The sequence below is a fragment of the Epinephelus lanceolatus genome, chromosome 9 (genome assembly GCF_041903045.1).
Source record: "Epinephelus lanceolatus isolate andai-2023 chromosome 9, ASM4190304v1, whole genome shotgun sequence".
NCBI lineage: Eukaryota > Metazoa > Chordata > Actinopteri > Perciformes > Serranidae > Epinephelus > Epinephelus lanceolatus.
In genome coordinates, this window is record NC_135742.1 from 3,772,834 (window position 1) to 3,785,149 (window position 12,316).

Genomic DNA, 12,316 nt, shown 5'->3' on the forward strand with positions numbered 1-12,316 from the left:
GGTGGAGTTACTGGTGTGAACGATATTGCATATAATTTTCCTTTTTTTGTGTTGATGTGTTTACAGTACAGTATATTTTGTTGTATACATTTTCTTTTTACTGTGATGTTTGGCAGTTACTTTATGTTTGTGAATAAAAATACAGTAACAATTTCCATGACAGTGTAGGTCCATCATTTTTTTCAGTTTGATACAGTTTGATTTCTGGTAGCTAGACAAAAGGCATCAATTACAGTAACCATTCATTGTCAGTGAATGGTCTGGACCAAGATTGAAATGTGACATAAGTGATATTTCCATGGTCCACTGCCATAGTGACAAAACATCTAAACATTTTGACCAACAGTGCTTACACAATGCCAAAGAGACTTTGCATTTTGGGGCCATTGACTATTTATATGAGAAAATGGCTTAGTTTTGACACATGAGTTAACTGTTTTGGGAGAGATATGACCTTTTGCAGGTGAGCCATGGTGTTGTGCTGAACCATCCAGGCTATTTTGGCAAATGCATGTAGAGCTTGGAGAATGTCAGTTCTGTTTCAAGAAATGAGCCAAAGCAATTGAGAAGGAAACTTGTGTTTGGGGGCCTTGACTATTTATATGAGAAAGGGACTTAGTTTGAAGCATGAGTTAACTGTTTTGGGAGAGATATGACCTTTTGCAGGTGAGCCATAGTGTTGTGCTGAACCATTGGACTATTTTGCCAAATGCACTTAAAGCTTTGAGAATGTAATTTCTGTTTCAAGAAATGAGCCAAACCAATCGAGAAAAACTGTAATAAACTGGCATCCCATCTGACAGGATGTGAGTGTGTCTGTGACTTCCTGTAGGCTGCTGGAAACTGTCCGAAAACTCTCCAACTTGACCGCAGCTTTCTGTCACCTCCCCCTGCTGCAGCCGCCTGCTCTTTTACTTTCCAGACGAGGCGCAGTTCATCTCGAACCAGCCTATTGTTTTCCATTTTGTCGTTCTAGAATCAGAATTTTGAATTGCTCAACTTGAATAATCATATTTAACTTCACTGATAAAGACCTCAAACATAATAACCGTGTCGTAATACTGTGCTTATCGTTTTAAGCATCACAAAAACAGCAGACAAAAAAAACAAAACAAAACCGTTGTGCTAGTTTTGTTCCATAATTGTAGGAGAAGGCATGTCATGTGTTCCCCTGAGGGGTCGATGGCGTTTCTGTGGATCTCACTCCTGCTCACACCTGGCTGCACCTGAAATTGAACACACAGGCACACGCACACACGCGCACACGCACACGTGCGCACACACACACACACACACAAACTTTTATGAGGGTGTGTGATTTAAAATCTGTGGAAATCAAAAATACAACATACTTGGCAGGATCTCAAGAAAGAGGTGTGGACTGAGAAAAATAAGCACAAAATGTACACACACACACACACACACACACACACACACACACACCCACCTTTATAGTACACACACTCATATCCTTGCATCATGTAACATAATTTCATAGATGGACTTCACAGTTACTGCATGAGTTGTCTTCATGTTCTTGCCTCAGAACTGACACATGAAATAAACGTTTGTTGTGCAAACTAAGAATTAGCTTTAACATTGTGTTTCTGAATGAACGTGGACTTGATCAGGTTTATAGCACCCTGCCAGTTGTCTTCTATACATTCAGCACCCAGATCACTTTCCCATTTATGTCTTTACTTATGTCTAGTTACATGATAACTGCTTTCATTCTGTCTGCTTCAACTGGTGTATTTTTGGGGCCACAGTAAAGACACTGGAATGTCATATAATAAGTATGATCCAGAAATATTTTCTCCCTAAAAGTCACGTGACTCTGAATATACTGGTTACTTTGGTCTAAAACTGTACAACAACCCTGAAAGTACCCCGAAACCCCCTCAGTCTGCTGAGGGTTAATGACGCACACCTGGGGACACTCGTTAGTCTGTTTCGATTGGCTCGTTTGAGATGAACTGCGCGTCGCCTGGAAAGTAGACAAGAGCAGGCGGCTGCAGCAGGGGGTGGTGACAGAAAGCTGCGGTCAAGTCGCACAGTTGTCGGACAGTTTCCAGCAGCCTTCAGTCCGTACAGGAAGTCACAGACACACTCACATTCTGTCAGATACAATGTCTAATGTATCAGTTTGTTCTCAGTCTCCAATTGTTTTAATTATGATAGATTGATTTACTAAAATGCTTTACAGGTGAATTTATGTTCATGGTTTAACCTCCATGTTACATGAATTCTCCTGTAAATCACACCTGCACACACCTGGCTGCTCCTGAACTTGAACACACAGGCACACCCACATACCCACACACACACACCAGAATGAAACTCGATGAACAACAATGCCTTATCTGAGCTTCCCCGCCCATCTCCCCACCTGCACCTTTTTTCTTTTCTTTTTTTTTATCAGCCGTGTATTACTTATATCAGCCTCTCTAGCTCAGTCAGACAGTGTGGTAAAGCTGCCATGCACCTGCTGCCTCTGTAACCAACTTGAACCCTGCTCAAGCCCGTCTACCTGAGCCTCTGCCTGATCCCTGGACGTTCGACCCTTGCCTGCCTTGTGACCGTAAGTTTTTGCAATTTTCCCCATTAATTGTCTGTGTGTATTGTATGTGTTGGTGAGTCAGATTGCTGGAAGTAGAAAGGACTTTCTGAGGCAATATATTGATTCACAGTGTGGCAGCAGTATGAAACAAATGAAGATACACGGGACCTGGTGAAAATGTATTTAATTAGTTCAGTGTTCAATTGTTCAACTGATCAAATGTGTCACTTACCCACCTGCTGTGTCTGCACTGACTATCAGACTCAGTGTTACCGAACTTCCTAACTGAAAAAACAATTTCCCTTGAACAGACAATCTAAAGATTAAAGTCTTGTTTTTTCTGCTCTAGAAAACAAACACTGCTTTTAGCTGCATCAGTAGCTCAGCATTTGATGTTCTGACATTGTGACCAGTATGCTCAGATATGGGATTTATAAAAACCAAACATGACAGGAAAATGTGCGGTCCTTCACGGCAGCTCTGACCCAGGCGTACACTCAAAAACTGTAGACATGAGAAACTGTGACCCCCGTGGCAGAAAGATGAAAAGGAAGAAGTGTAATGAATTTGATATCATTGTGTAAAATACGATATGACCTCTCACGTTTTATATATGAAGAGTGCACTTGCAAAAATGGATAAACATGAATGAACGAACAAACATGTCTCTGACTTGTCCCTGATGTGCACACATAAAGAAAACATGAATTAGAAACTAAACACAAGCAGATATCTTTGTTTTTAAACAGCCCCTCTGGTAGATTATATAATCATTAGATAAATGGATGAACTTTAGTCTGTGAAGACGTGAACAGTTTGACAAATCAAGTCTTAGTTGATGGACAGATACGAGTACAGAGTGTCACTGTTATCCTATATGAGCCAATATATTTTGTTTTATAATGTGTTTGTTTTATGGCTTTTAATTATCTTTATCTCTGTGTGTTAAATGTGCTGTGTGTTATCGTAAAGCGCTGTGTCACTGTTAGAAAAAAGTGTAAACAAATAATGTGTATAATCGTCATTATTAATTTTATCTCACGTGTTCGTTGGCCAAAATTGCCCCTCAGTTACAATTCAGGGAATTCCTTTTCACATGCAATCAATCAGTTGATGGGTGGGTATAAAAGCAGCGATCACAGCACGTCAGGACGCACGATGGCTTATTTGGGACTGCTAGAGGATGTGGTGGATGGGAGACTCCAGAGGGAGCGGATATTCAGGAACCAGCAAGACCTACTGGCCAATGATGATGAGTGGTTTATGAGCCAGTTCTAACTGCTGCGTACGGTGCTGCTTGATCTCTGCGCTACGTTGCAAAGAAGCACCCGCAGGTACAAAGGTGTGCCGGAGCTGTGCTGCACAATGTGGCACACCTGACAAACGTGCCACTACTGCTTGATGCCCTGCCCCAGCCAAATGCTGCTGCTGCTGCTCCAGCATCTGCATGTGATGCATGTTTTTTCAAAACAAGACGAATTTTAAGAAATCATTTGAGTCAAGACAATCATAATGTTTGTCAAACAGCTGTGGCAACTGTCTCCTTCATTTAGAGCCTTTATTTCAGACAGTCACTGAAACTGTCTGACAGTCAGCTCAAAACACCCCTCGGTTTTCTGTCTAAATAAATCAATGCAAATAGCCTTAATATCGGACCACTTCCTCTTGACTTCTGAAACAGTCTGAGGCATCAGCCACCAGCTGCCACTCCGCTGCAGTTTTAGCCTTATAATGTCCATACTGAGTCCACCAAACAACAGTCTTTCTGTTTCTCAACCTCCCCAACAACAACTTCATCTTCACATTATGTGAAGTTTTTCCTGATCTGCTGTGAGGGTCCAAAGGACAGAGGGATGTTGTAGGTCACATATCAATTCTTGCCTCCCTCCAACGGTTGCCAGTTAACTTCAGGATTATTTTTAAGATTCTTCTTATAAATTTTAAGGCTCAGAGGTTTGTTTTGAGGCTGGTTTGGCTCTTATTAACATAGCTGAGTTTCTGACTCTGTGCTCCAAGTCGTGACCTGACCTCCTGCAGCCTAGCCTCGCTAATTGTCCCTAGGTCAAGGCTGATGACCAAAGGTGACCGGGCTTTTGCCATCAGAGCCCCTATGTTCTGAAATTCTCTGCCTGAGGAGATTAGGCTTCCTAGCACAGCACTTGTTTTTTTTTTTAAATCACTGCGTAAATGTATTTTTAAAGGAAAGCTTTTCCTTTTAATACCTGATTTGTAAATTTTGTGTTTTATTTCCTTTCGTTCTGTTTTTTACACAATTCTTTCTTACCTCCTAACCTTGTTTTTAATTATTGTAACTGTATTTTTTATGGTTTATTTTCACGCACATTGTGGAGCACTGTGTAACCTTGTTTGGATAATTGCTATACAAATACTGACTCCACAAACTAATAGTTTGCTAATGACATATTCCTAAGTAATACTACTACTAGGTAGCTTGATACGTTAACTAATGCAGCTTGTATTAGAGCACATAAAAAGTGTTGAGTAACTCTTTGGCTGTTGTATTTTTGCTTATTAGAAGGGCTGAGAAAAAAACTCTACCCTTTACAATTACAATTACAATTACAATTTATTTATTTAAGGTAGGGACAGTACATATTAATAAACATAGTACAGTAATACATGTAAATATGCCAGATTGTAGCCCACGGCTAATTTCCATCTGTCGTCCCTAGGCAGGTTGTTGTTACATTAGTAACATAAAAACAAAATGCATAAATAGCACACGAGATACAGTAGAAACATGGAGAAACAGTACAAATATACACATAGTAAATAGTAAACAGTAGAAAACATTCAAATACGTCAGGAATGACTGAGGAACTAGATCAGGAGTGACCATAGAAATTTAAAGGAGGATGAAAATTGAAATTTCATTGTATTGCACATTTCAATATATTGCACATAGCCCTATTATATTGCACCAACCCTGTTGCACATAACCCTATTCAACAGTACAGTTAAGCATGGTCACAAAACTGGTAAGCTTTGAGCCACACCTTTAGATGACCCTTAAAAGTGGCAAAGCTAGCACATTCCCTTACGGAGATTGGCAGGCTGTTCCACAAAGGGCTTCCTTTGTACGACAGGACATTCTGACCAAAGGAAGTTTTTCTGAGGGGTACCACACACTCCCTGTTCGTTACAGCCCTTGTTACCCGGGTAGTGATTGGCCTAAGTGTAATGAAGTCGTTAAGTGGGGGTGGTGCCAATCCATGCAATACTTTGTACATCAAACATTAAATTTTCAAAACTTAGCAGGCTATATTGAGATAAAATATTACAGTGATGATATGAGAATGGCTTCTTACCCAGTATTTTCAGTGCTTTTTTATAAAGAGATTCGATTGGTTTCAGTGTTGTCGTAGCTGTCATTGACCAACTAGTTAGACAGTAACTCAGATGGGAAGAAATCATAGAATGCAAGAACAACATAGCAGCGCTATCGGTTAGTGACCTCCATATTTGCCTGAAGTTATACAGGTTGAATTTGACCGTCTTTATTACCATTTTAATGTGGCTTCTAAAAGACAGAGTAGAGTCCAGCATCACACCCAAGTATTTAAACTCTTTTACAACATTCAGCTGTTCTCCTCCCAGACGGACAGAGTGTGTGTGTGCAATATGTGTGGGTTGTTTCGAAAAAAACCATACTAACTGTCTTTTCTGTGTTTTTTTTTTGTTTGTTTGTTTTTTTTTTTACTTGTCTGCATTGGTCTTCATAGCTTAGCGCCACTAAAGGGTGTAAGCTTCTTGTGAAGATTGATGCACTGTTAATCTTGCAGTCAAGTATTTTATACCCATAATGCGTGGTTGTGACTGTCACCCACCCTCCCTGGAGACTAGCCTAACAGCCTTTATTGGAAAAACTTCCTAATATGAGTCAGAGAGGGCCGTGATACGCCAAAGTGTGTCAGGGGGAAAGTAAGGAAACAAGCAAGGGGGAGGGGGCAGGTGCTTAAGTTCTGAGTTATATAGTGATAGTGCATGCGGAGAAGAAGGAGGAAAAACAAACAAATAAACAAACAAACGAAAAAAAAAACAAACAGGGGAGAAACAGGCAGTGTAGCTGATGTATTGTGGCCTTGAGGTGGTTGTGCTCCATGCAGATTATCAAAAATAAACATATACATGTCTACTATACTGTTCTGAAAAACAAAAACAAAAGAGAAGTTTATACTGAACACCAAAAATGTGAGAGTCTTGGTGGAGGGGGAAAGCCCGATTGCAGAGAAGAGTTGCCAGCACGGTGTGGTAGGTTGAGAAGCAAGTGGGCCCCTTTGGAGTGATCCCATCGGTTCTTTGCGATGCGTCACGGAGCTGAAGTATCGAACATGCATGTGTGTATTTGAACCCTCCCAATGTGTTTATGAAAACCATCACCAGGGTCCAGGGCCAGCCCTGCGGGGGAAGGGGGGCGGTATGGCACCCCAAGACCGCAGGAGCGCCCACACCCCAAGACCAGGGAGCCGCAGAGGCTGCAGGACACCACGCAGGCCCAAGGACCCAGGGCGGCGAAGGCCGGCACCCCCAGAGAGCCAGAGACACACCCCAGACAGGCGGGGCAGGAGGGCCCGACGCGGACCGGCTACAGCACACTGCTGTCCTGCAGCCCGTGCAGCCATAAGGCACCTGGAACCTGTTCCCATCTGTCCCCCAAGATGTAGGTGTATGTGGTGCTTTAAAATTGGAGAACAGATAAGGATGGGTTGGGGGGCAGCATGGAGGGCTACCGGACACCACTGTCCCATAGCCTGCCCCATTATGAAGCCCCCCAATCCATCCGTGGTCTGCACCTCGAAGAGTGAGTGTATGTGGTGCATTAAAACTGTGGAATGTTTGGTGAGTGAACTAAATGTGGTTTAGGAGGCCAGGCCAGTGTAGACCCGGCCCGAGGGCTGGAGGGATGGAAGGGAGGGGCTAGGAGGTGGCGCCAACCAGACCCCGGCGTCGCGAGGCCCCCAGCACCCATGGACAGCGGGCCAGGCGGGCCCCAAGGAAACCCAACGGGCCCCCACCTAACCCCGCCCCCCTGGCAACTGCAGCGTCGGGCCCCTGCAGTGGTCCCGACCTGGGCCACACCGCCCGCAGCAAATCGGCCCCCAGCAGAAGGACAAGGCGCGCCACCAGGGTGCACGGACGACAGGCCCCACCTAGCCCCCCCGAACCCCGACGCGCAGGAGCACAGACCAACCCGCAACCCCGCCAGTACCCCCCCAGACCGCCACAGACCCCAAGCCGGACCCCCAGCCCATCCGACCCGCCCCCCACCGGCGGCCGCACACCAACGGGCAGGCCCACACTGTGCAGCACCAGAACACCCCCCGCGGGCAGCACCCAGCCCCCACGCCAGGCCCCGCAACCCAGGGGAGGACCCCGGGCCCACCCGAGGCCGGGAGAGAGGAGCAGGGAGGGACGGGGAGGGGGGGGGGGGAGGGAGGAGGGAGGGGGAAGGGCAGGAGCGGAGCGAAGGGGGGGGGAGCCCACCCACCCCGCACCACCAGGGGCGGAAACAGCCCCCCAGGGGGGACTGGCCACGCCGCCCCAGGCCCCGGGAGCACGAGGAGACCCCGCCCCCCCCAGGCACACAGGGCGAGCAGTCCAGTCTTTTCTGTGTTTAACAAAAGACAGGACTCGATGAGCCAATTTTGTATGTGTATCAAAGCTGTGGAAAGTATGCGGGCTGCCTCTACAGGATGTTTTGCCTTTGTAAAAATGACTGTGTCGTCCGCATAGAGCTGTACGTCAACATCCTTACAGATATCGGGCAAATCGTTTATATATAAAAAAAAATAGAATAGGTCCCAGGATGGATCCTTGAGGGACCCCCACTAGTGAACCTAGATAGGGGATCTGACCCCGTCAACCATTGTGCACTGCTCTCTCTCTCTGACAGGTATGATTCCATACATTTAATAGCCCGAGCAGAAAAATTAAAATGGGTCAGTTTAGATAAAAGCACTTTGTGGTTAACGGTGTCAAACGCCCTTTTTAGATCTAGAAACACAGCACCCACACAACCATTCTTATCCAGCAAACATTTGACTTTTTCCAGAAACACAGCTAATGCAGACTCAGTCGAATGATGTGGGCGTAAGCCAAATTGTAGAGGATGCAAGGGAGTTTGACCATATTTAAGATGAGTTATTAATTGTTTAGAGATCCATTTTTCAATTATTTTAGAGATGATGGGCATGATGCTAATAGGTCGATAGTTGTTCATGTCAGACCTGTCACTGGATTTAAAAATTGGGGTGACTGTGGCCAACTTCCACGCCTTTGGAACCACTGAGTGTTTGATGGATAGGTTAACCAGGTGTGTGATCAGAAGTGCAAGTGCCTCTTTGTGCGTTTTTAAAAAACTGGTGTCGAGACCGTATATATCTTTGGCTTTTGAGTTGTTAAGTGCACTAATAATATCAATAACCTCTACTTTACATTACTCTCCTGAACATGTACAGAGCTTCAACATGTGGAGAAATCTAGAGCTTGACAGATCTCCCTGCCTAGATTGCTAAGCTATGGATGTACAAACACTGGTTGGTCGAGGGGTTTAGGAATTGGTCAATTTGGCAACTTCTGTAATTCGTGACAGCAAACTCAGTCAGTCACTGACATCCAACAAAGTCCACTTTCATCACAACAGAGCAAGACAATTTGAGCTTTACCTTAACACTATTTGGAGTACATCCATTGATTACTGATGTCCTTTGATTTATGCTTAAACATTTTTCCTATCTTTGTCTTTTTCCTTTCAGTTATACAGTCCTGATACTGTTCCAAGTCTAAAGGACACGGTTTCTAATATCACTGCTAAAGGATCCCTGCTGACTCTTGCGGAGATGGAGAAAACTAACCTGGAATGGCAGAGGTTTAATGGCTCTCTGCCCGACGGAGCAGTTTCAATCTACAATAACTATGTTGGACGCACCGACTATGTTGCCAAATATGGGTGCAGTGCTGGCTTCTACAACCCTGACAAGGGTCCTTACTGCTACTATGCCTATGGAGACAAAGAGCGTCAAGGCTCCCCATTTGAGATCCTGGTGAACAGAGATAACTTCGAGTTTCTGGAATGGAAGGGTGGCTCCTACGGGTCAGTGCCTCAGAATTCAGTCAGCATCGGCCCCGGCATGGAAATATATGTTGGGAAGAACGAGTATGGTCTCGGGAAGGTGGATGTTAAAAATACAGCCTTCTTCCTTCCCTGGGAAGGTTCTGAGCATTGGTACAAGACCTACGAGGTCCTGACCCTCAACAAAGAAGTAATAAGGGAACGCATATTTGAAGTCAAGTATAAGACTGATGATATTAACATCATTAAGAATCCTCCAGAGACCCTGGACAAGAGTGTCATCACCAACCATGACCGCAGTCCAGTGACAGGGACAGCTAAGCTCGAAAAGAAAACCATAAAGGAGCAAAGATGGGACACCAGCTTTTCCTTCACAATGGGCGTCACCACAAGCATCACTGCTGGAGTGCCCGAAGTTTGCTCTGTAGGTGTCGAAGTAAGCATGGAGACGACCCAAGAGTACAGCCAGGGGAGCAGTATCACCAAGGACACCACCCACTCTCTTGCTGTAGAGTACACTGTCCCACCAGAACACACCTGCACAGTCAGGATGGTGGGGTATAAGTACATCGCTGACATCCCATTCACTGCACGTGTTGAACGTACCTACAGAAATGGGACGACCAGATCCACAACCATCACCGGGACATACAAAGGCGTCCAAATTGGAGATATCCAGGCTGTGGTGGATCGTGCTGAACCTCTACCTAAGCCAGAACCCTCTCAATGAAACAATAATGTAAGAGGCACCAAGGGATACAGTACCTGACACATTGTATGTTGGATACCTAAAATATTGTAATGAAAAACTGAAAATATACCTGCCTATGTGTGTTATATGTCTTACCATACTTTATAAGACAATACAACGAATCAAAGCAATACTAGATAAACTTACCTCTGTCTTAGCTGTGGTAGTTTCCAGCTATGATCCTCAAAGTAGTTTCTTTGAAATGAACCCTGGGTTTTGACAGATCTGGGGGAAACTGCATTTTCCTACTATGCACATTGGGGAACAGAATAATCTGTAAGAAGATCTAAAAATAGGAACTTCTGTATCCACTGAATAATATAAGGGTATCATAACAAATGTGGTGATGGATGCATGTGTTTGTTTTTTTCTGTCAAATAATTTTTGTCTATCATGTTGTATTTTAAGGGTCCTGTGTGTTGGATTTAGGGAGATGTACTGGCATAAATGAAATATAATGTTAATAACTATGTTTTCATTAGTGTATAACCACCTGAAACTACAAATTTCTTTTCATTACTTTAGAATAAGTCATTTATATCTATATATGGAGCCGGTTGTTTCTCTAGTAGCTCTCTTTAGTACAGTAAACGTTTATTTAGGTTTTTAAATAATTGTTTTCGAAGCAATGAATGAAATGTATTAACAATCATTTGATATTTCATTCTTTCATATAAAAAAATAAACTCATATCCAATCAATATCTGTGTCATAATTACTCAAATATTCAATCAGCATGCATGTTACAGACAGTCAGGAACAGCAGCATGGTAATGGTATACAACAGCTACACTTTATTTATTACTTCAGTGTTGTTAATGGAAAATGTTTAGAGATAAGAAGCATTAAGAGATAAAATGATCATTCTCCTCTGACCTCTGACCTCTGGCATCAACAAGGCATTTTGGCTCACTGGATATTTTCTCTTTTTGGGACCATCCTCTGTAAACCCTAGAGATGGTTGTGCTGAAAATCCCAGTAAATACTCAGACCAGCCCGTCTGGCACCAACAACCATGCCACGTTCAAAGTCACTTCAGTCACCTTTCTTCATCATTCTGATGCTCTGTTTGAACTTCAGCAGCTCGTCTTCACCATGTCTACATGACTAAATGTATTGAGTTGCTGCTGCGTGATTGGCTGATTAGCTATTTGCTTTAACAAGCAGTTGAACAGGTGTACCTAATAAAGTGGCCACTGAGTGTATGTTTTCATGTACATTTTAGTTGCTATTTCACGTTCCCTTAGTTTCAAGTAAGAGTGAGACTTCCTACCTGTATTGAAGAAACAACTCGATGACATGAGGTCAGTTCACAGCCGTTCGCGGGTAGTTCACCAAACATTCTTATACTCCTCCTTAGACAGACATCCTATCTAACTTTCTGTGTGTGTGCAGATCACTGCAGAAAAAAATACAGGCACATATGTACAAAAATAATGACCTGGGTCCAGTGTTGGGCAGTAACGTATTAGAGTAATAACATTACTTTTTGCAGTCACAAGTAGTGCAACTAATTACTACTGACATTTCTGTAATAATATTACAGTTACCCAAAACCAAGCAACTCACTACAACGTTACTTTTGTTATCACATCACTACTGACGTGAAATACAACAATCACATCAGTTATCATTGTGCAGCGCAGGCATGTCATTCAGCAGCAAGCTAATTGGAAATACTTACCTTAGCAGCTGGAAATATTCCATTACTTTAATTTCCCTGGAGGAAAGATGACAAGAACACTGTTGCTGCAGGTAGTCAGACTAAAACCCTTTCCACTGCAAAAAACAGGTCCCCAAACCTCCGGTATGAAACACCTCGGCTACTACGACAATCAACACAACAACATGAAGACCTCTCCAAAGGTGAGCCTTCCGTGGCCGTGGAGGTGGGCTGTAGCTCTACACTGAC

General features: G+C 43.6%; 1 protein-coding gene across 1 annotated transcript; it reads left to right on the forward strand.

Annotated features, from left to right (window-relative positions):
• Nucleotides 1-2,422: 2,422 nt before the first annotated feature.
• On the forward strand, nt 2,423-11,105 carry LOC117253206 (natterin-3-like). The gene is made up of 2 exons (XM_033620594.2): nt 2,423-2,581; nt 9,337-11,105. The coding sequence occupies exon 2, from the start codon at nt 9,421-9,423 to the stop codon at nt 10,381-10,383; it is 963 nt and encodes a 320-aa protein (XP_033476485.1). The 5' UTR covers nt 2,423-2,581; nt 9,337-9,420; the 3' UTR covers nt 10,384-11,105.
• Nucleotides 11,106-12,316: the final 1,211 nt, after the last annotated feature.